This window comes from Schistocerca americana, chromosome 2 (genome assembly GCF_021461395.2).
Source record: "Schistocerca americana isolate TAMUIC-IGC-003095 chromosome 2, iqSchAmer2.1, whole genome shotgun sequence".
Lineage (NCBI taxonomy): Eukaryota > Metazoa > Arthropoda > Insecta > Orthoptera > Acrididae > Schistocerca > Schistocerca americana.
The window spans coordinates 836,474,777-836,502,347 of NC_060120.1; the positions used below are offsets into that span (position 1 = coordinate 836,474,777).

The 27,571-nt window shown below is 37.9% G+C and overlaps 2 protein-coding genes across 2 annotated transcripts in view; one reads left to right on the forward strand and one right to left on the reverse strand.

Moving 5' to 3' along the window:
* The window catches only part of LOC124595554 (BRCA2-interacting transcriptional repressor EMSY-like), a 324,488-nt gene extending 319,780 nt beyond the window's left edge, over positions 1-4,708 (reverse strand). The window contains exon 1 of the mRNA XM_047134334.1: positions 4,563-4,708. The gene's annotated coding sequence lies outside the window, so the exon portion shown is untranslated. The remainder of the gene's footprint in view (positions 1-4,562) is intronic.
* Positions 4,709-4,824: 116 nt separating this feature from the next.
* Positions 4,825-27,571, forward strand: part of LOC124595653 (WD repeat and FYVE domain-containing protein 2) — a 74,582-nt gene continuing 51,835 nt past the window's right edge. The window contains exon 1 of the mRNA XM_047134494.1: positions 4,825-5,039. Coding sequence (XP_046990450.1) covers positions 4,882-5,039 — 158 coding nt within the window. The 5' untranslated portion in view covers positions 4,825-4,881. The remainder of the gene's footprint in view (positions 5,040-27,571) is intronic.

Here is a 27,571-nt window from a genome sequence, read left to right on the forward strand (position 1 = left end):
GTGTGCTAGTGTATACCTGTCCTTTTTTCCCCCTAAGGTAAGTCTTTCCGCTCCCGGGATTGGAATGACTCCTTACCCTCTCCCTTAAAACCCACTTCCTTTCGTCTTCCCCTCTCCTTCCCTCTTTCCTGATGAGGCAACAGTTTGTTGCGAAAGCTTGAATTTTGTGTGTATGTTTGTGTTTGTTTGTGTATCTATCGACCTGCCAGCGCTTTTGTTCGGTAAGTCACCTCATCTTTGTTTTTATATATAATTTTTCCCACGTGGAATGTTTCCTTCCATTATATTGATAACACAATATTTTTTTATTTTTACTTTTTTAAAGAGGTCGTCAAAAATCAAAACAAAGCAACTCTTAAGTCCATTGTGCCCACACAAAACCTGACCCATTACCACACAAACCACACCATCAACCACCCCCCCCCCCCCCTCTTCGCTAAACCCAAACACGCCATATCACAACCCTTGGCCTATACAATCTTCCTATTGCACTAAAAAAGATACCCGAGATACTCAATAATTTTCTGAAACTCTCTTCCACCAGCAAATTGGAAGAGTTCCCCCCCCCCCCCCCCCCCGCACCCCCCAAAAAAACCTCCATTGTAATTGTGCAAGCACCGGTCTCATAATCCTTAAACTCAATGCTATGATTTATAACCAAATACTCAAACCTCCTTTTTCCCAAACCCCTCTAAGAAGAAATATATTCTTGCATCAGTCTCACTGGTTACCTCTTAGTCTACACCTGAAAATCACAATCTGAATATCCACTCTTCTGAAATAACAGCTCTCTCAGACACACAAACCAACACAAGAACACCACTTCCCATACTAACTCCTCCCAAACTCAACTTTTCCCTACGCTTCACAACTTGGAACACAATTCCCTACAAAAAGAAAACAAATCTGACATTTATACAATGCTCACACTTACTCCTGTCTCATGCACACGAAAATCTAAAGAGCATGGAAAATAAAACCATAAGTAAAACAATCTCCCTGATGGCTAACCTATATCTCTTGAACAAGGTCCCCAGCCTAATGGATTGCGAAATACTGTCATTGCAACACTGCCGCATGTAGAGATCCCTGGTATCAGAACCCAGGATTCTCGTCAACTTCAATCTCACCACAAACATGGCAGCTCACAGTTGGCAATCAAGCCAAACTGCTGCAACAACCTAATTGTCATAATTATGTCATTGTCTGACAACACAGAGCAAAGAACTATAGAATTTATCCATTGTTAACAAAAAAAGATAAATATTATCACATATGCGTAATGCATAACATTGACACAATTGTTAAACTATAGCCACGTAAGAGTAGTAGCAGCAGTAGCAACAGTTGGGCTCATGGTACAGAACTATTTAAAAAAAAAAAAAAAAAAAAAATATATATATATATATATATATATATATATATATATATATATACTGGGTATTCTTATTGCACCAAGTGAATGCATCTAGCAATCTGTTGTGCATATCCGGGGAAATATTACTAAGTATTTCATTAATAGTTCTACACAAAATCTTTAAAACAACACCCAGTTTGGACTCACAAGAACAAACAAAAAATAAGAACAATGTTTTACCTGGAAATAAAATAGTATAATAAACTGCTCACGTAGATAAAAAAGATTACTAAAATACATCTGTTAAGAAAGGTGGTTAAAATAAAATGCATATTATACAATTAAAGATTACTTAGGCTCGGAGTAATGACAACACAACACTTTTACTAGAAAATTATGTGCCAGAATCTACAGTGTCTGATAGTAATATCTTGCCATTCTCCTGAGCCCAACATCTCACTTAGTACAGGAGGGAAGGGCAGGTGGAATGTGGACTCCATTTCTTCAGATGGCCTGAGGTGAGGACATGAAGTGCATGGGGCACACCTGTACGTTTACGAGTGTGGAGTCAGTTTTCCGAACAGAATAAACTCACTGTAAGGGGTATAGTAGCACGTTCGTGTTCCAGGAGTTGCAAGAGGGTGTCCTCAGTATGTGCAGCAATGCGGTGCAAAACTACGTTTTACATTATAAATTATGTGGATCACACTGTGTGTAAATCAAAGAACATTTTACACCAGGGACAAATCGAATAAGGCAGAGCACCTGTTAGACACCAACCTCATATTCAGAAGGCTGGAATTTTCTCTATCCAGCTGTCATAATTTAGGTTACTGTTGGTTTTCCTAACTAACTTAATTCAGAAAACTCTCAGGATGGGTCCTTCAGCAAAGTCATGGGTAATCAACTTTTACCTGCATTGACAAATAAATCAATCAAATCAAACCATATTGCTACAGAAACTGACGCAATATGGCACTGAAGGCACCCCCCCTCCCCCTAGAATGGATGAAACATATGTTACCAACGGAAACTGAGAGGCCACATTAAAAAATTGTAACACAGGAGGAAACATTATTTCTGGTGTCCTGCATATTTCTACATCCGGGCCATTCGTGATCAACATAAATGATAGCAGATTAAAAATGTGTGGAAGACTGGGACTGAAAACTGGGCCTTTGCCTTTTGCATGCAAATGCTCTGCCGATTGAGCCATCTGAGCATGACTCACAACTGGCCCTCACAGCTTTTCTTCCACCAGTACCTCATCTCCTCCCAGCCACCAGCAGAAAGAACTGTTAACAAAGGCTACTTTTCATACTTTCACTTAATACTGTCTTGTGTAGTTTTCTGTGGCAAGGAAGTTAAAACGAAGTATTTCTTCTACAGAAGCAGCCACTGAGAATATTATGTATTGTTGATGATGGCACATTTTGCAGAAACCTCTTCAGGAACCTTGGGATTTTTGAATTTACAAGCCAATACATATACTCCACAATGATACTTATTAATAATTATGAGTGAATATAGAATAATCTCAGCTGTTCAGAACCAAAGTACTGAAAGAGAAAATAAGTTCAGTATAGATTACATATCACTTTCTATATATTTCTTCTGGGTTGTATCCTATGTCAAACTGTAGAATGCCCTCTTGTAGGGTTCTGAAAGGTTTTATATTCTGGTACCAACATCTACAATGGGTTGCAGATGAGAAATGTAATTGGAAATCCCCCAGGTACTGAAAAAAATATACACATCCAGTTGAAAGGTTAAGGTAAACAAACAGTTGAGATGGCAGCAATGCCTTTAACAAGTATATAACTTGTCTCTGATCATTAGGCCTCACAATATGGCAGTGATGCCAAAACATAACTATTCACAAAACTTGAAACTTATCTCTCATCCCATTTGCTACTAGATTCTGTATATTTTGTCAGTATTAAAGATAGAGTATGTGATGCTGGCTGGGAAGATAGGACAGCAAGTATCAAAAGCTTTTATTGTAGAGCCAATCACATTTAGGAGCATCACATATGGGGGTGGGTCATATCCCCGATGCAGTTCCTGGCTGGTAAAGTTGAATATCTGTTCACACATATTACTGTAACCAGAGATTGTTTTACGAGAATTTAACTCCATCAGCTGAACATGTTTTCGAGTGGCTTGGATATCCAAATAAGTGGTAAAAACAACATGGTAATTTTTTGTCAAATTAAGTAACACCACCATTGATAGTACAAATGCAGCAGTGTGCAACAAAAAGCAACCTTCTGAACATTGTAACTCACATGGATCAACTGACAGAGCTGTTTTCAACATTGAATGCATGATTCACAATTATGCATTTGGAGCAAGTTCATTTTGATCTTTATGGACACTGAATTTACACAATATTGGATCATGCAGGGTAGACTAACTACTGGAGTCAACTTTGAACGTTATTCAGTCCCATATGCATGTCTTGTACAGTAGAAAATACAAATGTCAATGTAAAGGCAAAATAACAATGTAAAGGGCTTTTTTGGGATTATTACATTGAAACGGGAACTGGAATTGTTTAAGGCCTTACATTAGGGCAGATTATGAGAAACAATTATTAAAATCCATCGATAAATATTGGAAAATACAAATCAGTTTATGTAATGTATTGGAACGGCAATAGCATAGCTTTATCAAATATTCCAAATGTATCTTAACCAACGAACAAAATCTTGTTCCAGCTTTCTCCATTGCTGTTAGGTAAGAATAGCATCATTACCATAAATCACTCTTACTAACGGTTAACTAGCAAAACTGTTCTGAAATAAGTGTGCTATGGTTCGCTATAATCGAGAATAGTTCTATACCAACAAGATATCAGCTTTGCATTAAGCAAGCAGTGTCAATTGACTGCAAATGTCATGTATAGTGAACTTAAAATCTTGAGCTACCAGCAAATGGTTCCGGAAATATCGCGGTAACATACGAAAAACTTTGGGCACTTCATTGACCGAAGCAGAAGACTGTCAAGACAACCCATTGTCGACGAACAATCATCAATAAAGGGGCAAACTGATGCAAATCACTGTCATCACTGCAGTTTGGCAATATTTTATGTTTTAAGCCGCACGGGGGACCCATCCAAGACTGTCATTTTCAGTCATGTCAATAATGTTCCACAACTAAAATATGCTTTCACTCTTAAAGTAGCAAGCAGATGGCGTACCTCTTTCCTTACTGTCATGGATTTTTAAATACTCATTTAATTACGTCATCAGTATAACGTTTCTGCTTCCACAGGAAGAATATTTTACACGCAACGTAATGTCAACGAAATCAACATCAAATTCGGCAGCCATTGTTTACAACTGTACACAGACTTGTCACAAACAAAGATTACACATTTACGTCACTCTTCATGATTGGCTGGCTTACGATGAGTTTCTCAACATCTCTGTCCAGAGATATCAAAAACCGGTGGTGCGTCTTTGTTTACTGTCTGCGGGTCAAAGTATGACGACTCTGGTATGACATGATTAAGAAACATGGCTGCGGAAATTAAACCTGTATCTTCGAATAGTGCCAGATTTAGTGTAACTAAAAAGCCTACCTTGCTTCACAAACTCGAAGGTTGTAACGACGATGTAAATGCTGCCTTAATCATTCCAGGCGAGGATGGCGTCATTAGTGTATGTGACGACCGGTGAGTTTACTTCTGTTAATGACATTAGTTCCTTCACCCAAGTGTAGAGTTAGTATTACTCTTGAATTATGTTGACCTCTCGTCCAGATTCTTTTGGCAACCTTTATGTATGACTTACTTGCCCCAGTGAAAACTGCAAAGCGACAGCAAAGTGGTGACAAACGTGACGTTGACAACAAAGTACAATAATGAGTGGCCAAACAGTTTCTAGACAAAATCAGACGAGTACACAAATTAGAAATATTCGTATTTTTGTTTAATGCCGTCGTATTGTTACCAGTGTACACATTCTTATATGTTACGGGGTATGGAGAACATGAATCTTGCGACACTTAAATAGATTATAAATTCTCTCTCATTGCAACCGGTAATCAACAACGAAATAAAGATTCATTAATTTGAGTTAGCGGATACTACATATACCACGAACAGATAAGAGTTAGTTTCGGAAATAAAACCACTAACGGTATTACAAAATTTATCATGTCAAAAAAAAAAAAAAAAATAGTAATTCTCTGTAGCTGTATAAGTTATGGCAGTAATCAGTCTCATAACATTAGTAGTTTAAATGGTTGTTGCTTATATGTGCAGATCACTATATAATTCTGACTTTAACCCTTCATCTGGTGTTACCTGCTTAGGGCTACCACAACACACCTCTGTATGCGGTAAAATAATCTATTGTGTCAGAGTGTTTAATGTTGCTGTTGTGTATTCCCGTTTATCAGCAGCTGGGTAGATCCAACAAAGGCTAAGATATAGTTTCATTAGTGTGTGTTGTTTTTTATAGCATACATAGATTTATGACACAAATTATTTACAAAAGTGAGTAACTTCTCATAGAGTTCACAGCCATGTAGAACATATTAAAAGAGATCATATTCATCATTGAATATGAAGTCCCGAAAACTACAGACTCTATGAATTGGTAGAGGTTGACTGTGGGAAAGATCATTTTGCATCCCGGAGAAAAGTAAGAACGTGCGAGGCAATACTGGGTTTAGGTGTTTCTATCTTACAAGGGAAACTCCCCATTGTATCTCCCTCAGATTTAGTGGTAAAATGGCCCAGTGGATAGCCTGTTACAAACCGAACACAGATCAAGCAAAAGAACAGGAAAAAGGTGTACTGAGCTTTGAAAAAGGAAGCAAAATAGAAATTGTGCATGGTCCAAGCTTATGATGTGCAACATCAAGCAAGCAGCCACAATCATGGTGGTGTGGTTGTGTGGCCACAGTGTTGGACTGCTAAGTGAGAGGTCCAGCAGGCTCTAGCCTCACTCGCACCCTGGATTTCTTCTATAGCCTTGGCAATTGTCAGAATATGCATTGGTTAATGTGATGAGTAATGAGCAACTGAGATGGTGCATAGACGTCTCACAGAAATTGAAATAACAAACAGGTGTGAACAGCGTTACAACAAAGGAATGCAAGGGTCAGAACATGGTACTTGTTTGGAATGAATAAGAGGTACATACGTCTGGAGGTACCTTCCTTACATCTTGCTGTTGCAGACAGATGTTACATCACGATAGACACAAATTTGAATACAGCAAAAACACACATCAATGAATGGATAGTTCAAAGTTCCGTGGAAAAGAAAATATGGGTCAGGAGGGACATTTGAACGTGGATCTCCCCCTTTGCAGTCCAACACTATGACCATATAATCAAGACACTGTTGTTGTTGGAGTTTGCACATTTTGAACTTGGGTTGTTCACTGTTTCAATTTTCCTGCTTTTTTCAAAGTTCAGTACAGCTTCTTCTTATTTACATGCTCCATATGTGTTGAGTTTATGATGGGCTAACCAATCGGCCATCTTACCACTAAATCTGAGAGGAGTGCAATAGGGAGTTTCCCTTATTAGGAGTCAGGTTGAAGAAAGGCAAACCCAAACTTATATATCATTTGTAGATTTAGGAAAATACGCTCATATTCAGGGGGGGGGGGGGGGGGGGGAACGACCCCCAGAACACCTTGAATTACTGGAAATAGGACGTTCATATTCACAGGACATATAAATTAGTATCTTCCACAGAAATGATTAACATTTCAGTCACTGCAGTCCATCATGTGTCCTGTTGCCTACTAGGTACAGGGTCCACCATGGGCCCTGAAAACTTGTTCCATGCGAAATGGAATTAACTTGTATAAGGTGTGAATGGCGTTTGTGGTATAGCCATCCATGCTGCATCCACCGCTTTCCAAAGTTCATCTGCAGTGGTTGGCATTGGGTCACAACACTGCACCCTTCGTTTCACCATATCCACACATTTTTGGCTGGCAACAAGTCTGGTGGTCTTGCAGGCCAGGGCAAAAAGTTGACATCTTGTGACACCAAGAAGGCACATGTTTGTGCAGCAACATGTGGTCATGCATTATCTTGCTGAAAAATGGCATCTGGGGTGTTGTGCAGAAAGGGTATAGCTACAGGTCGCAGGATGTCATTCGCATAGGTCACACTGGTCTCAGTACTCTGGACATTCACCAGCTGTGATTTGTGGATGTATCCAATAGCATTACACACCATCAGACCCCGAGTTGGTGCTGTATGTCTTGGGCGAATGCTGTCACTTTGATGCCGCTCCCCCTGTCTATGGTGAACCAAAATTCGGCCATAATTTTCAACCTAACAGAACTTGGATCCATCTGAAAACACTATTTGATGTCATTCTGTACACTGTTGCCATCTAGCATGTTTCTGCACATTCGTCAAAGGTAGGCAGAGAAGTGGATGATGCACACGTAACCTGTGCCTTAATAAATGGTGTGGACCGTCATCCCTGACAGTGTATGGTATGATACATTGTTCCACTGTTGCGCCAGAACTGAGGAGGGTGTAGATCTGTCCTACAGTGCCATTCAGGTGAGGTGTTGATCTTCTCGGGGCGTAGTCTGTGTGGCATAACCTAACCCATCTTGTCGTATTCTACGACGTTCCTGAACCATTATGCACACACCTGTTGCACTACCCAAACACTTCGTCCCACACGAGCAACAATTTCCCTGATCGATATATCGCATTGTCTCATGCCAATAACAGGCAGTCATTCAAATTCACTGATTTGACAGTATGGTTTGCGCATACATCTGTGAGGCACCCTGCACGTCTGCTCAACTCAGACTAATCCTATGCCTTAGGTTTATAGTGATAACAAGAGCTGCAGGCACATTTTACCAGTAGGTGGCGTTGTGCTACGATATAGATGTTGACCTTGAATCCATGGGCCGACATGATTCAAATGATAATCATTTCTGCAGAGCATGCTGATGTATGTATCGTGTGGATATAAACATGCTATCTCTGGTCGTTCAAGGTGTTCCGTTTTTTTTTTTTTTTTTTTTTTTACTGAACAAGAGTGTATTTTGATGGTAGTGACTGGATTACAGTCTTAAATTTCAAAGGTAGCAAATATAAAATACAGGGAGTGAAGGCCATTTACAACTTGTACGGGAACCAGACTGCAGTTACAAGAGTTGAAGGGGCATGAAAGGAAAGCATTAGTTGAGAAGGGACTAAGGGAAGGGTGTGGTATATCTTCAATGTTTTCCAATATGTACACTGAGCAAGCAAAGAAGGAAAGGGACTTAATGTTCAGAAGAAATAACTTTGCAGTTTGCCAATGCCATTGTAATTGTCATACAGTAAATGACTTGGAAAAGCAGTTGAATGGAATAGATACTGAACTTAAAAGATGTTATAAGATGAGCATCAACAAAATTAAACAAAGGTAATTAAATTTAGTCAAATTAAATCAGGGAGTGCTGAGGGAACTAGATTAGGGAGCAAGATTCTAGAAGTATAAGATGAGTTATGCTATTCGGGCAACAAAATAACTGATGATTGCTGAAGTAGAGAGGAAATTCAAGTGTTAGTAACTCTTTCCTGGAAATTTGTCTGGAGTATAGCCTTGTATAGAAGTGAAACATGGACCATAAGCAGCTCAGACAAGGGGAAGTGTTTCAAATATAGTGCATAGAAGAATGCTGAAGATTAGGTGGTCTGATTGTGTAACTAATGAGCAGATACTGTACAGATTTGTGAAGAAAATAAATTTTTACACAATTTGACTAAAAAAAAAAAAAAAAAGGATTGTTTGGTAGGATACAATCTGAGGTGTCAAGGAATTGCTAATTTGGTATTACAAGGAATTGCGGGATGGTAAAAACTGTAAGAGGAGATTAAGGGATAAAAACAGTAAGCAAGTTCAAATTGAAGTAGGTTGCAGTAGTTCTTCAGAGATTACGAGGCTTGCACAGGATGGACTAGGGTGAAGAACTACACCAAACCAGTATTCAGATTGAAGACCATAACAACAGATGTGTTTCACCTTAGGCATGACCAAATTGCTTATTATAGTTGAGCTGCCATATGTTGATTCATGACAGTTGCAGTGGGCTGGGAGCAGTAGAAATGGCAACACCACAATGTTGTTACAGGTCTATAGGTGCCTATTGTTTTTGTTTGTACTTATTAGAGGTTAGCAGTTGAAAGGTGGTAACAGTGCTCCAAGCTTTCAGTGATCACCTTACGCTGCATGGACGAAAGCCCATAACAAACAGTGCTATACCCCTGCAAGCATTGAAAACATTTGAATTAGTAATTTCACGTTACTCATTGTGGCCATAAATTTATAGCTTCATTTTTGTCACAGTCCTGGACAAAGTAAAAATCAGTATGGTTTATGGCTACGTGACAGGAATGACATCAAATAGTGTTTTCAGATGGATCCAAGTTCTGTTAGGTTGAAAATTATGGCCGCATTTTGGTTTCTAGTCGTTTCAGAAAAATTTGAGAAAGTGTTCTACTAAATTCTGAATCATCCTGCTGAGCATAACTTGCCTGCTTGACAGTTTCCTTTCGTAAAAGTTTCTGCGCAGAGAAAGGTATACAAGCCTTCACAAATAAGTCACACAAGACATAGCAAGAAAAGTTATTCTTTGACTTTGCCAAAGCCTTTGATTGTGGGAATCACGCAGCTCTACTTGGACTTTGTGAGTTTCCCTTGCATGCTTAGGATTCTGTCTTCATAACAAAGCAGTGTGTCATTGTAATGAAATTTACCTCACTTGCAAGGGTCTCCTAAGGATTGTTACTGACCTGCGCTTATGCTTAATCTGCATAAATGATCCTCCAGTGGCTTTAAAGGATGGATTAGACACTATAATTGCTTCATAGTTGATGTATTAATCTTAAGAGATTCAGCAACTATTTAGATATTTAAGATAATTCTCATTTATTGTTGTATCTTAGTTGCACATTTTTATTTAAATTACATATTTCAGTCATTCTGGATTTGCACATTTGTAATTAGACTACATGTTTTGGTCATTCTGGATCATCTTTGGATCTAAGTAGTTGCGTCAGTGTCTAGTCAGAACCCATATCAGATTACTTAGATCCGAAGATGATCCAGGGTGATAGAAACATGTAATCTAATTAAAAGTGTGCAACTGAGACCTAATGATAAAATGACAATTATCTTAACTGTATTTGCTGATGATGCAAAGATATGACCATATAATCAAGTGTCTTAACTCGACTGTAAACAGAATACCCTGTGCAAAAATACTGTGGAACATAACTGGATACTAGGTAACAATTGGGTCAGCACGTGGATAATATATCAAGAAGCTTTTTTCAACATATTTAGTTGGTGGATATCTCTCTCATGATGTGGACAAAAATTGTAGCATTTTTTCTCCTTGTCTCAAGGAATTATTTCCCAGAGCAGTGCACTTAAAGTTAAGTATAGAAAGTATATATTCAGCAGAAACAGCCAGTGGAAATTCTGTGTCAAGTAAACAACTTTTAATCTTGCCTAGGCTTCTTTAGGGAGCTTGCAATTCTTACACTATCTTCCTGGTACAGTTTTTTTCCTTGGAAGTTCTTATTGGTGGTGTTAAAATAAATTTGAGCTGGACTGTGGTTTGCACAATCACAATGCAAGGCACAAAAATAAATTTAGTGTATACTGCCTCCTTGTCTAGTGTTTGAAATGGAGCAATGTAATCTGTTGCAAAGATATTCCACAAGTTCCATCCAACATGGAACAAGAAATTTGGAATCCCCACAAATTCAAAAGGAGCATTCCATGCCAAGATTCTAATTTGAGAAAAAGTTCTTGTGTGGCCATCAAGGATTTTGGTAAAATTTTGTATGAACATTCACACATGATGTAATTTCGTAGGCCCCTCAGCTGGTGGACATTAGGGAAGTGCCTGATTCCACCTGTCTGCTTTGACCCATGATGTCAGTATGGCAGAAACACCTACTTCCAGTGTATACAAAATGGCGCTGATGTCATCACCGTACACGTATGTCAACAAACGTGAACAAAGGTAAAAACACAAGAACGTCTTACTCCAATAATAAAATGAAAATAACAATAGTCACAACAAATAGGGCGGGGACAAGCTAAATAAATAACAGTACAAAACATCACACCATCCCAAAACAAATATTAAAAAGAAATCTCAACTTGACATGATGCTTCAGCCACCAAACCAACAGGAATCGTACCGTCCACTCAACCTAGCTAGCTCGAACAAAGCCCACAGTACCAAGAAACCAATGTCTGATATGACATTTTCCTTGACCCAATTGATACCTACTGGCAAACCACAAATAAAAATAAAATAAAAAGAAACCACAATCACAAACTTCACACACCTACATGACTCACAAAATGCCACCGAAACCAAAATCTCAACAACTCGTAAACCATAAAAACAATAAAAACACATATTCACTAGATGAGTTAAAACACAATCTAAATCTCTCTCTCTCTCTCTCTCTCTCTCTCTCTCTCTCTCTCTCTCTCTCTCTCTCTCTCACACACACACACACACACACACACACACACACACACACACACACACACGCGAAAAGAAAAAACATGATGACAAACACCAAACTAATCAGACGTCACAAAAACAGTCAAGGGTCATTCCATATCAAATCACCCAATAAAAAATAAATTTTACACCCACCTCCTTAGATTTTCATGAAATGTGGCTCAAATGGTTCTAATACCATCCTGACAACACCTGCAAATTTTTTTTGCTTTATCTCTTATAGTTTTTTTTATAAATTTTTAAAGTTTTTATGTTTTGCGTTTTCCGAACCTTCGGAAATGGTAAATTTAATTTGTATTCAAAACTTTAAAATTGCCTATCTTAAAAACTCTTTTAGATAACGTCATGAATTTTTGCAGCAAGTTTATTTATTATACATATTTGAAGATAAAAATGATACTATTAAAATATATATTTTTTTTCATAGAAAATATAAATATATGATTTTTTTAAACGGATGTTTTGTTTTATAAGAATTGCAATATCTAGAGTCTCAGACCTGATAGAATGCTCAAATTTGTTTTAATTTACTCTTAAACATATAGGCTACTTGATAAAACAAAAATAATGATGGCTTTTTAACATGTTTATTAATTATAGTAGATTACATTCGAATTATGTACAAAGATAGTGTACTTACGACACTTATGTATAACCCAACTGATTGCTTGAAACATTGAATTTTTTGAGTCATTTTGTCTTTTTATAAACATTAATGCTGGTTCAAACTGTTTTTCCACTTCATCCAAGAGCTTTCAGTTCTTTTGATACAGTCTTTTTTGAAGTAATACATTCTTCCAGTGCCGCTTGATTGAGGTGCGTCTACTACACAGACTATGTGCTCCAAAGGCACTATGCAAGAATCTTCTCTTTCAGGCCAATAAAATGATGCAGCTGGTCCTGAAGGAAGTAGAAATAGAATTTCTGCATCTTCTTAATCATTGAATATTATTTTTACCAGTCCAAAGTACCAGTTACCATCATAATTTGCAGCCACATAGCTATTTATGGATGGTTCAACACGAACCCAATCAGAAGAAGAATGGAAAGAAAAGACTAAGGAGGGTTTTACACTATCTGTAGTCCTTCTAATTTCAAGATTGTTTGTTGGAAGTGGTTTGAAGTTATGAAAACTTCTTGTTCCAGGAATGGTTCGGGTTGCTGAAAAACGTTTTTCTAGTTTTAACCATAGCAAATCAGCTTCTTTTTTTGTCAATAAAGTGAAAATGAATGTTTTCAATATTTTTTTCACAAAACTTGTACATATCAATTGCTGTCGTTATTTGTTCTTCGTCTGAAAGCTGTAGACTGGCTTTCCTTAAAATTCTTTTAATAGTTCCTCCTAGGCCATCACAAATTGACTTCCCATGACTTGTTGCAAAAAAAGAGTGTTGGGCCTTCAAATTAAAGCCTCTCAAGTGTTCAGTTAAATTTTTAAAACTGTTTCTATTTCTGTACTGCCCAGCACAACCATCTGTAAAGTAGTGAACTGAGTCAATGTCAGTGTGATGCAATGACAGCCACTTTGTAATTTCTTTTTGTACAAAGTTAACAAAACCAGTGTCATTATCTTGGTCACAACTAATAAAACAGTGGTTGGAAACAAAAACATTGTTTTCCTCATTTCTTAGAAAAACTCCAACTGGGTGTAGAGTACAACCACCTCTATTCCAGTGGTAACATTGGATCTCATTTTGTATAACAAAGGAATAATTTTCACTGAAATCCATCACAATAATTGCTGTTTTTGGTGGTGGGTCTTCTTTCAATCTTTTCAAGGCTACTGATTGGGATTTTGCTATAAACGAGTGCGGGGTGAGCTTTTCCAATGACCTAACCAATAAAGAAATGTAGTCTTCAACACTGATAGACTGTTTGATCATTTCTGCCCTGTCTGTGTTAACCCACTGACTGATTACAATTTCTTCTTCTAAATCATAATCTTCACTTAGTTTTTCAGTTAAGTACTCAGTTAGTGCAGTATTTGCTGGACAGCTGTCGCAATGATGTAGCATGCAGTTTTGGTTTTCTGTGTTGCACACAAGCATCTTAATTAGACCTTTATAAGATTCTTCAATTTTCACAGCATCCAGTAATAGTTTAACATTCTGGTGGATACTGCATACACATACAGTGTGTGTGCCTGCAGCACCAGCAAGGATACACCATTTAGGTCTCAAGAAACAAAATTTTGAAAATCCTACTTCTACCTCGGGATTCTCCGATTCGAAAGAATAATAGTTCTCTCAAGTTACACAAAATTAGTTTTTTTTTTTCATGTACACATTTTTTTGAACACTTACTTTGTCTTTTGTTCCAGGTAGCACTCTGGAACTTTCATCCTTTTCATAAAAGTCTGTTACAAGTCTTACTGTATTTTCACAAAGAGTTTTACCTTTCTTTGGACCAGGAGTTTCCAAAATACCCTTTTCAGATTTTAGCTTTCTAGCTTGTCGCACCATGTACTCACTTACATTAAATTCTTTCATCACTTTATTTTGACTCCAAGAATCTGGAGCCAAGGTCAGAATCTGGATTTTTCTAGACCTCCCAACAGATGAAATCTACTCTTTCATAAGAGAAATCATTACATCAAAATCCTTTGATTGTATCTTCTTCGTCATGATCAGAACTTGGTGCATCATATTTTAATGCTTTTGAATCCGCCTTTTTTGCAGTCTTTTCAATACTGCTAACCTTCCTTTTAAAATAAGACCCTTTATTTTGTTCTGACAAGCCATGAAGCTTTATCGGTGTTAGACCTAAATTATCAAGAGCAATGTTTGTTTGTACGAGGGATTCATTTCTGGATTCCAATGATTCTAATCAACCATGACTTCATCATCTGTTTCACTTTCATTGACTTCAACTCTTAATTTTTCCTCACAAAAGTTACGGCATGTTGAGCAAAGCTTTTGTCCAGGTTTTATGCTAACATTTTTTGTCAGTAATTGTTTAGAAAGATCCAAGCCTACACTTCTCAACGATTTTTTGATGGGCTTTTTGTGTTTTTTTTTAGTGGGTTACACATGTTGTTTGATACTTTTCAAAAACATTTAAAAAGTAGTAGCTGTGGTGTGAACATATATTCTTAAATTCACACAGATTAAGTCCAGATTGTAAGTGGATCTAATCTTTTTCTTCCTCACTCAATTCAGATACCAGTTGTAGCTTTTTTGAAGGTGTGTAGGTTGTTTGGAAACAGTCAGATTTTTTAAATAACCCTACACTACAGGTTTGAATATCTGACATACTGATTTCACTTTTGGTCTGATTACTGTTCTGGTTACTTTTATAGGATATTGGAAAAGAATCTTTGCAAACTAAGTAACAGTACTTACTGAAAGTTCGAATAAACTTAACCGTAGGACTCACTCTGGGGTCATGGGTGACCCCAATCATCTTTATTATGGATAAAATAATATTTCTATTTCTTGTAAAAATCCAGAATTTTATGACTTTTACCACACAGTATTGTAGTTCTCTCCCAAAAATTTTTAGAGCGCTTGACGCAACATTTAAATCAATAATTAACAAAAACTACTGTTGGGGTCAATTATGACCCCAGATTATATGTAACATTCATAGAATGTATAGATTATCAACTATCAATCTCTTTCTTAGGTATTTTGACTTGGTAACACTGAATTCAGGTGTTACTCAGAACTAACCTCAAACTGGAAGTTCGTTTGTACGTTTGTTGTAAGTTTTTTTGTTGCAGTGTAATTTCAGCATGGATGGAATACGTTTTGCTCCTGGCTATAGTGTAGAACAAGCTATGGAAGACTTATTTCGTAGCAGCAGTGATTCAGAAGGTAGTGACGCCGAAGATGATGGAACAGAGACACAGGTAGACCAAAGTGATGAAATTTGTTTACATGAATTAGAAGAAAATGATATTCCTACTGAAAATGATGACAGTGGAGAAGATGAAAGTGCAGTACTGGTAAGCAGGGGTCGGGATATTGCATGGAGTACAAAAGAACCATCAATTCGTAAATTTCCAATCCGCAACATACAACGATTTTCACCAGGTATTCCTAGTACAGTTAGTGTTAGCTCAGCTGTTGACGGTTTCAGGCAGTTTATTACTAATGAATTGCTGGATATAGTAGTTCAGTTCGCAAATCAACGAGGAAATGAATTGAAAGTGTCTGGATAATTAGTTGACTGGTGTGATACAGACAGATGCGAGCTTCTTTCATTTTTAGGCTTGCTGATTCTGTATGGCGTACAGAAGAACCAGGGGAAACCTATTGACGAATTTTGGGACTCTGAATATGGCACTCCTCTATTCCGTGCTACTATGTCGAGGAGGCGATATCAGGACATTCTGCGTTTACTTTGTTTTGATGACCGCATCACAAGACTTGAAAGGAAAGAGAGGACTGGAAATAAGGCTGAAGCTGTACAGGAAATATTTGATTTGTTTGCCGTGCAATGTCGAACATCATTTATACCTTCCAGCAACATTACTGTTGATGAACATCTTTGCGTATACAGATGTCGGTGCAGTTTCAAGGTCTACATTCCTTCAAAGCCAGGAAAGTATGGCATCAAGATATGGTGTGCAGTAGACTGTGAACATGGTTATCTGACAAATCTTCAAATGTACACTGGAAGGAGTGGTGATGTGAGAGAAGTGAATCAAGGCAAGAGAGTGGTCTTAGATTTAGTGCGTCATCTGGCTGGCAGTGGTAGGAATATTACCACTGACAATTTTTTCGCGAGCTATGACCTTGGCCAAGAATTGTTGAAAATGAAGTTGACACTTGTAGGTACTCTACGTTCTACAAGAAAAGAAGTCCCAAAAGAGTTTTTGCCTTCGAAAACTAGGGAAGAATGCACTACCAGATTTGCATACAGTGGTAAAACCCTATTAGTTTCGTATGTTCCAAAAAGAAATAAGGCTGTGCTACTCCTGTCAACACAACATCAATCATTTGAAGTGCCCAAAGAAAACAACTTGAAACGAAAACCAGAAGTAGTGTTGTATTACAACTCAACAAAATCAGGTGTCGATACGCTAGATCAAATGAGCTCTTACTATTCTGTGTAAAAGGGTACAAAACGTTGGCCATTAGCAGTATTTTATGATCTTGTCGATCTAGCTGCACTCCATGCCTGCAGTCTCTTCTGTGTTGCTGTTGAAAAAACAGAGAGACGTCTTTTTCTAATGAAGTTGGCCAAAGAAATGGCAAAGCCCCAAGTGGAACGTCGTTTGAGTTTACCACAAGCAAGGAACAAGGATATTATTAGCAGTATCAAACGGTGTGGATTTGATGATCTGTTAGACAATGGACATCCATACGTAATACCCGACAATCAGAAGAGAAAGCGAGGCAGATGCTCCATTTGCTCCCGATCAAAGGACACAAAATACAGTTCAACATGCAAAAAGTGTAACAAATTTGTTTGCAAGGAACATTCTGAAATAGTTACTACTTGCAAAATATGTGCAGATGACTATGGTACGGATTCCGATTAGAATTATGTTTCCTGTTGAGTTGTTCATCATATTTTCTGTAAGTTTGAAGCCATTGTGAAACATTTATGAGTGAAACAAATTATGACTTAGAGTAATATTGTAACTTCTGATGTGTAATTACTCTGCCATATGTAATTTAATTCTACTATGTACACACCTGTTAAAAAAGCTGTGAAATGTGTCTAAATAATAAATAAAATGTAAACAAACAGTATTAAATGACAGTACGTTGTTCTCTGAATGATTAGTACACACAGTCAATTATATATTGATTGGGGTCATGTATGACCCCAGATGGAGTACTAGGGAAATTTTAGCAGAGTGAGTCCTAGGGTTAATAAAATACTATCCAAGCACTATTTAACACTGTAATAATTTTTTACTTCAAAACACAGGAGTAACAAAACAAAATCCAAGCGTACATTGTTACTCCAAGAAGACAAAAACTTATCTTCGGTGTCTAAGTCACTTGGTACTTTTTATTTTTAAAGTATAATTAATATTATTTTAAAAATTAGATAACTATTAAACGGGTTAAAGAGCCAACATAATTTTTCTTTTATGTAGTAGCCTATACAATTAAGAGTATTTTAAAACAAATTTGAGCTTTCTATCAGGTCTGAGACTCTAGATATTGCAGTTTTTGTAAAACTAAACATCCGTTAGGAAAAAAAAAAAAAAATTGTAAATTTTTTTTTTCATTTGGAAGATTTTAATATATCTTTGTGGTAATTTTTTTTTAACATTTAGATATAATACACAAACTTATTCCAAAATTTCATACTGATATCTTGAGTATTCTTTAATATACAAATTATTTTAGTTGTGAGGACACGTTTAAGTTACGATTTCCGACTGCTGAAACAATGCCAAATCTAAAAACTTTAAAAATTTATAAAAAAAACTATAAGAGATAGAGCAAAAAAATTTTACAAGTGCTTTCAGGATGATAAAAGAAGTAATTGTACAAAGTTTCATCAAAATCTGACATGGTTGGTGTCAAGGCCTGGGTGACTTGACATGGAATGACCCTCAAACCCACACAAAAAACGTAACTCATTGAAAACAAAGCAAACACTTCTAGGGTAAATCCATACATTCACATACACAAACAACAGAAGCCTCAAAAACTCAGGAGACATAATAGAGAAAATTAAGAATGTCAACACCCCCCCCCCCCCCCTGCTGTAATGTACAATAAATAAGATACTATGAAAGTATCCAAAGAAAACAGTATTTAAGGAACACACAGCACAATTGTAATAACGTAACAATGGAACAATCAGTTTTTGACAAAATGATTTAAATAGATACATTAAAAAAATCTATTCACCAAGTGGCAGCAAATGCACACATGTGAATTGTGAAATATTGTAATTAGGCAAGCTTTTATAGCCAGTGGCTCCTTCATCAGGCAGCAGGGTTGAAGGGTAAGGAAGAGGGGTGAAGGAAAATGACTGGAGAGGTCTAGGAAAAGAGGTAGATTTTGGGAAAGTCACCCAGAACTGTAGGGTAGGGGAGACTTACCACATGGGATGAGAAGAAAAGACTGATTATTGGGGACTGCATTGGACCAGATTTGAAAACCTGAGAGCTTAGAGGTGGAAGACACAGTAATATTAAGGACAGAGATTATTGCTTAAGCATCATACATGAGTTGATAAGAGTGAAAAGCTAAGAGCATTGTACTTAACAGAGGTGGAAGGGGGCAGTGAAAACTAGACGAATAAGACAATGAAAGATGTAGAAAACTGAACTGGAATGAAGAAAGGAGCAGTTACTGTGAAGAAATGCTGAGATGGAAGAACTTGACATAAATTAAACCCAGTTGGCTGGCGAGAACCAAGGACATGTTGTAGCACTAGTTCCCACATGTGAAGTTCTGAGAAACTGGTGTCTGGGGGAAGAATCCAGATGGTGCGTGTGGTGAAACTGTGATCACAGTTGTCATGTTGTAGAGCATGCTCGCAACAGGATATTGCGTGTTGCCAGTATACCCTCTGCCTACGCCCGTTCATCATAATTGATAATTTGGTGGTAGTCATGCTGATGAAAAAGGCCGATCTGTGTTAGCATAACAGCTGATATATGACGTGTCATTTCACAGGTAGCTCTCCCTTTGATAGTGTATATTTTGACAGTTGCAGGACTGCTATAGGTGGTGGTAGGAGCGTACATAGGGCAAATCTTGTAATGGGGACGGTCACAGGGGTAGGAGCCCTCCCAATCTCCACAATATTCTTGTCAGACCTATGCTCCTTCTGCACCCATTTCCCTACCTTACGGTTCCTCCCCTGTGACCACCCCCCACTGCAAGACTTGTCCTATGCACCCTCTTACCACCACCTACAGCAGTCCTGTAACTGGCAAAATATACACTATCAAAGGGAGAGCCACCTGAGAAACGACACGTCATATATCAGCTGTTATTTAAACACTGTTTGGCCTTTCACATCAGCATTACTAACACCAAATTATCAATTAGAATAAACGGACATTGACATAGGGTGTATACTGGCAACACACAATATCCTGTTGCAGAGCATGCTGTACAACATGACAATCGTGACCTAGGTGCCTCTTTCACAATACGTGCGATCTGAATTCTTCCCCCAGACACCAGTATCTCAGATCTCCGGAGATGGAAGCTAGTGCTACAACATGTCCTTGGTTCTCACCAGCCACCTGGCCTTACTTTACATTAAGTTCTTCTGTCTCAGCATTTCTTCACAGTAACTACTCTTTTTCTTCACTCCATTTTAGTTTTCTACATCTTCCATTGTCTTTTCCAACTATTTTTCACTGCCCCCCCCCTCCCCCCTCCCGCCTCTGTTATGTACAACGCTCTTAGCTGTTTGTTCTTATTAACTCATATATGTCTTGCATATTACCCTGTCTTCCATCTTAAAGCTCTCAGGTTTTCAAATCTCATCTGATGCAGTCCCCAACAGTCAGTCTTACCTTCTCATCCCCTGCGGTAGGTCTCCCCTGAGCCACGGTTCTGGGCGACTTTTCCAAAAATCTACCCCTTTTCCTAGACGTCTCCAGTCCTATTCGTTCATCCCTCTTTCTTCCCATTCAACCCTTCTGCCTGAAGGAGCCACTGGCTCTGAAAGCTTGCCTAATTATAATATTCTTTTGTGTGTGTGTTTTGCCACTGCTTGATGAGTAGATTTTTTTTATCTATCAATTTAAATGTAATAATGTGTTACAGTGTTTTATAACTACGCTATTTTCTGCATGTTTTAGATTTAAACAACCCACTGATGATGGTGATATTTGTCACTGAAATTAGGAGGAATAAATAAGTAAATAAATAACAAAATGTGTTTTGCATCAAGGTGGACTCACAGTTCCCAAATTGTTGTTCATGTGTTTCCTTTGGAATATTATTGTGAAATTTGGCAAGCACATTAGCAAATATATGATTAACATGTTTTTTTCGAAAATAACAAAATTCAGATTTTGAAATTATCAAAATTTTAAAAAAGTTTTGGTTTGGGAAAGTTGAATATTTTAATGAGTTTGGACAACCGGTACATATTTTAACACCTGTAATAAGCTTCTTGAGAGATGGCCATTTTAAGGTTTTGAAGCATGGCAAAAATCACACAATTTCAGGAACTTTAAAAATTAAAAAGACAAAAAAGAAATTTCATAAAAAATTAATTTTGGATTTTATCTTATTTGAAAGGTAGAATAAAATGACAAAAATTTACAAAATTCTAAATCAACAATGTTCAAATTTAGTTCTCTATTGGTCAGTTTCACATGGAATGACCCAGCTGTTTCTGTTTCCTTCATTTTGTACAATTTTTCCCCATTTTTTTCTTTCTTTTGCTTCACTTTTCATGTTAATAATCGTGTTTCTAAATTTCTGTCTTTCGTTTATCATTTCCTTGTTGATTCCTGCTTGTTTTAGGTCTTCTTCTGCTACTTGAAGCCAAGTTTTTTTTTAATTTTGTTTTTTTTACTTTTTTATTGAGCTATTTAACTACCATTGTTGTTCATTTTATGTATGTGTCCATAGAATGTTAGTTGGCGTTTCCTGATCTTGTCTTGTGCTCACGTAATTCTTTGGTTCATCTCTTCATGAACATGCCATCTCTGTGTCTTGCTCCAAACAATTTTCGTATGATTTTACATTTCTTTTTGTCTGTCCCTGTCACACCTGATGTTTTGATTGTTGTTGTTTGAGGTAGTACCATTGTAATGCCCAAGTCTGACCTGTCTGTGACAAGTTTTTCTGTTCATTTTTCATTGGACCATGTTTGATTCTCATATTTAGCTTTCCCTGTTATGTGCAATATATTTCTTAAATTAATCACAATTTTTTTTCTGTTTAAGAGGTCTAATATCCTGTTTTGTAAGTGTAAATTCATTCACCCTGTAATGTAGTAGTTGCTCATTTGCTTTGTTTTGAAAACAAGCATCCGTTTGTTTAGTAAGCCAGACTGTCAGACACTCTACGGTCACCTGTTCAAATCTCCAGATCTGGAAGTTACTTATAGCTTTCCCTGTGATTTACTACTAGTATATTTCTTCAGTTTTATATCTGTTTTTCTATTTAAGAGGTTTAATCTTGCACTTTTATCTGTAAGTGTAAACCCAGGCAGTCTACTTAGATTTCTGTCTGCTTTTATAGTTTACTTCTTCAGTTAGTCTTGTTAGCATGGAAAGGATGTGTGCATGCTGTGTGTAGACCCAGGAGAAACTGGCGGCAGTTCGTGAACGGCCAAAAGCACTTTTGGTTTCGGTTCACTGCATTCCAGCTGCTACCTCAGAATGCAGCGATGGTGGAAAATCTGATGTCACGTGGGACACCCCAGGTGTTGCTTGTTCGCCTTTTGCCCATGGGCTCTGCTGCCAAGGCACCTCCTAGTGTAACCAACACTGTGGATCTATCCTCACAGCAGGGTGAGTGGGTAATGATAATGTGTTCACATTGCTCGAGGAGGAGGGCCGATTGTTCAGCAGGGTTCAAGTATGCACTTGTGGCCAGGGAATTGGTAGTTTTGGGAGCTCCAACATTAGGCACATTATGGAGCTCCTTAGGAAGATAGCATTCAGGGCTGAAAAGAAAGCCAACAAGCACTCTGTCTGCCAGGGGGCCTCATTCAAGTTGTGGAGGTAGCCTTTCCTGTGGCTATTGAATATGGAGGGTGCAATCATCTGCAAGTTGTGGCTCATGTCAGCACAGCGTTGCTTGTTGCTTGGGTTCTGAGGCCATTGTCAGTTTATACAGGCAGATATGGTGAAGGCTGCTGGCCTCGCGTATGGGGTGCAAGCAGATCTTGTAATTTGCAACATTGTGCCTGGAGTTGTTTGGTTTCCTTTGGTTTGGAGCTAATTGGAGGGTCTCAACCAATGACTTCGTCAACACTAACAGTCTTGGTTATAGATTCCTGGACCTGCGCAGTCAGGTGAAGATTTGCAGGACTCCCCCTTGACAGGTCAGGGGTGAGTGCATAAAGAAGACACCTATTCGGATAGCAGAGGACTTGTGGAGTCCCATGGAGTATTTTAGGCTAGGCACTAGTTTGAGGAACTCTGATTAACACTCACCAGTCGATATGCAGGTATAAAAGTCAGACTGTGTTCAGTGTAAAGACACTTAGACTGTCAAAATTTTATCAGTAAATTGTTGCAGTATTTGTAAAATAGTTCCTGTATATACTGCCCTCCAGGAAAGTTCTTGGACTCAGATTGTTCTTGGAATCGAGAGCTGGCTTAAACGCACAATTGAAAGTTCTGAGATATTTAATGAGTCATGGAACGTATATCGGAAAGACAGATTAGGCTCCATAGGAGGGGGCAGTTTTTATTGCAGTTGAATAAATTATTCTCTCTATTGTGGTTGAAATTGAGTGTGACAGTGAACTTACCTGGCTGCATATAACAGATCTCTACCAGCCGTCCTTTTTCTCTGTGACAGGTCTAGAGCCATTCAAAGAAAGTCTATTCAGTATCCAGATCATGCAATACTTGTTGGAGGCAACAACAACCTATGGAGTGTAGACTAGGGCATCTACGGATTCATTATGGGGGCACATAAGACAGTCTTAGCTAGTTTGGGAGCCCACACACTATGGAAATGTCTTTGACCTCATAGCTATTTTATTTGGTACTGTAGGATTACATGGTGTACAATGAATGTATGTGTAATATAGGAAAAGTCAAAAATACAAAAACCTTCATTATCACATACTTCCTACAATTCTAACATCATTGATTATAATTAACAGTATTTACAAATTTAATGTGAGCTGTACTCACCTACACTGTAGAATTCTTTTTCCACCAGGTAGTCTTTTAGGTTATTTGAAAACTTAGTGTCATGTACATTGTCATGCAGTTTTTTAGGCAGACTTGTTAGTGATTTGATACCTGAGTACTGGGGTCCTTTTTCAAGCACTATCACTCTGTAGGGTATGCTTTGTATGCCATTCTTCCTTCGTGTGTTGTGGGTTATACACTAGCATTTGTAGTCCACTCTGCACTGTCTTTTGTGACCTGTAGTATATATATATATATATTGTTGTCTTCAGTCCTGAGACTGGTTTGATGCAGCTCTCCATGCTACTCTATCCTGTGCAAGCTTCTTCATCTCCCAGTACCTACTGCAGCCTACATCCTTCTGAATCTGTTTGGTGTATTCATCTCTTGGTCTCCCTCTCAAATTTTTACCCTCCACGCTGCCCTCCAATACTAAATTGGTGATCCCTCGATGTCTCAGAACATGTCCTACCAACCAATCCCTTCTTCTAGTCAAGTTGTGCCACAAGCTCCTCTTCTCCCCAATTCTATTCAATTCCTCCTCATTAGTTATGTGATCTACCCATCTAATCTTCAGCATTCTTCTGTAGCACCATATTTCGAAAGCTACTATTCTCTTCTTGTCTAAACTATTTATCGTCCATGTTTCACTTCCATACATGGCTACACTCCATACAAATACTTTCAGAAACGACTTCCTGACATTTAAATCTACACTCGATGTTATAAAATTTTTCTTCTTCAGAAACGGTTTCCTTGCCATTGCCATTCTACATTTTATATCCTCTCTACTTCAACCATCATCAGTTATTTTGCTCCACAGATAGCGAAACTCCTTTACTACTTTAAGTGTCTCATTTCGTAATCTAATTCCCTCAGCATCAACCGACTTAATTTGACTACATTCCATTACCCTTGTTTTGTTTTTGTTGATGTTCATCTTATACCCTCCTTTCAAGACACTGTCCATTCCGTTCAGCTGCTCTTCCAAGTCCTTTGCTGTCTCTGACAGAATTGTAATGTCATCAGTGAACCTCAAAGTTTTTATTTCTTCTCCATGGATTTTAATACTTACTCCGAACTTTTCTTTTGTTTCCTTTATTGCTTGCTCAATATACAGATTGGATAGCATCGGGGATAGGCTACAACCCTGTCTCACTCCCTTCCCAACCACTGCTTCCCTTTCATACCCTTCGACTCTTATAACTGCCATCTGGTTTCTGTACAAATTGTAAATAGCCTTTCGCTCCCTGTATTTTAACCCTGTCATCTTCAGAATTTGAAAGAGAGTGTTCCAATCAACATTGTCAAAAGCTTTCTCCAAGTCTACAAATGCTAGAAACGTTGAGTTGCCTTTCCTTAATCTTTCTTCTAAGACAAGTCGTAGGGTCAGTATTGCCTCACGCGTTCCAACATTTCGACAGAATCCAAAATGATCTTCCCCAGGTCGGCTTCTATCAGTTTTTCCATTTGTCTGTAAAGAATTCGCATTAGTATTTTGTAGCTGTGACTTATTAAACTGATAGTTCGGTAATTTCCACATCTGTCAACACCTGCTTTCTTTGGGATTGGAATTATTATATTCTTCTTGAAGTCTGAGGGTATTTTGCCTGTCTCATACATCTTGCTCACCAGATGGTAGAGTTTTGTCAGGACTGGCTCTCCCAAGGCTATCAGTAGTTCTAATGGAATGTTGTCTACTCCGGGGGCCTTGTTTCGACTCAGGTCTTTTAGTGCTCTGTCAAACTCTTCACGCAGTAACATATTTCCCATTTCATCTACATCCTCTTACATTTCGATAATAATGTCCTCAAGTACATCACCCTTGTATAGACCCTCTATATACTCCTTCCACCTTTCTGCTTTCCCTTCTTTGCTTAGAACTGGGTTTCCATCAACTCTTGATATTCATGCAAGTGGTTCTCCTTTCTCCAAAGGTCTCTTTAATTTTCCTGTGGGCAGTGTCTATCTTACCCCTAGTGAGATAAGCCTCTGCATCCTTACTTTTGTCCTCTAGCCATCACTGCTTAGCCATTTTGCACTTCCTGTCGATATCATTTTTGAGACGTTTGTATTCCTTTTTGCCTGCTTCATTTACTGCATTTTTATATTTTCTCCTTTCATCAATTAACTTCAATATTTCTTCTGTTACCCAAGGGTTTCTACTAGCCCTCGTCTTTTTACCTATTTGATCCTCTGCTGCCTTCACTATTTCATCCCTCAAAGCTACCCATTCTTCTTCTACTGTACTTCTTTCCCCCATTCCTGTCAACTGTTGCCTTATGCTGTCCCTGAAACTCTGTACAACCTTTGGTTTAGTCAGTTCATCCTGGTCCCATCTCTTTAAATACCTACCTTTTTGCAGTTTCCTCGGTTTTAATCTAAAATTCATAACCAATAGATTGTGGTCAGAGTCCACATCTGCCCCTGGAAATGTCTTACAATTTAAAACCTGGTTCCTAAATCTCTGTCTTACCATTATATAATCTATCTGATACCTTTATATATACAAGGAGGAAAAAGTTAAGATGTCTAGTCTTTTGAAGCAGTTTATGCATGTTTCAGAAGTCTTTCTTCTGAATATGATACTGATTGCTCTTTTTATGTAATGTAAACACCCTTTTTATTTCTTGAATGTTTGAGTTTCCCAACATTATCACTCCATACTGCAGGTATTGTTTGAAGAGTCCATGGTATACTGTGCACAGAAGCTGTTTGTCTGCATACTGTGATAGCTACCTCATTATAAATATGATGGAGCTGAGTTTTTTATGTACAGAAGTAGTAAGTTGTTTCCATTTCAGCTTGTTATCACAGCAATACCTAAGAATCTAGTGGATTCTACTTCTTCTAGTCTCATTTCAGCCACCTCTAAACCCATGTGCCAGCCTTCCCTTTATTTCTGAATCCTGCATACATAGTCCTTTTTAGTTTTAAAACAATCCATTTTCCAGGAGCCATTGAGCTGCTGTGCTCTTCTCTCAACCTGTGTCACAGTTTGGTCATTGTTTAGTATTGTCATGTCAGCTTCATACGGTATCTTTCTCTTCAACACTTAATGTCATTAACAAACAGAATGGCCCCATTACCGATCCCTGTGGCATGCCATATTTGATGGTTTTGGTTTCTGACTCATATGCACCCCCTATTGATACACATTGCTTCCTGTTGCATAGGTGTGATTCTATCCACTTCCCTGCTTACCCTCGAATACCATAGTTTTCCAATTTTCTTTTCAGTCTTTCATGGTCAGTAGTGTCGAATGCTTTGGGGAGATGTTGAAACATTGCAGATAGAACTTGTTTTTCATCTAAGGACTGTATAATGTATTTTGTCAGACTGGCAATTGCTGATTCCGTAGATTTACTCTTTCTGAAACTGTGCTGTGAAAGTCTGAGAATGTTGTATTTGTCCAGATAATCAACTAATCTATTATACATTAGCATTTCCAAGATTTTTGAGAAACCTGATATTAGTGAAATTGGAAATCTTTCACAAAAAGAGATTCATAAAAACATACCATCATTTGACCATCAGACTGACTCCCATATGGACGACATAGTAATAAGCACCCCAGGCACAGAGAAACAACTGAGAGTATTGAAAACAAAGAAGTTGCCAGGTATGTATGAAATACAAGTTTAGTTTTACAGGAAGTACTCTACAGCATTGGCCCCTTAGTTAGCTTGCAGTTATTGCAAATCTCTCGCACAGTGCAAAGTCCCAAGCAACTATAAAAAAAGTGCAGGTGGTTCCTGTAAATAAGGTAAAAGAATGGTCATGAAAAATTACATACCAATATCCTTCACGTTGGTTTGCTGCAGAATTCTAGGATGTATTCTCAGGTCAAATATAATAAATGTTCTAGAGACTTGAGAAGCTTATATCCACGAATCAGCATGGTTTTTA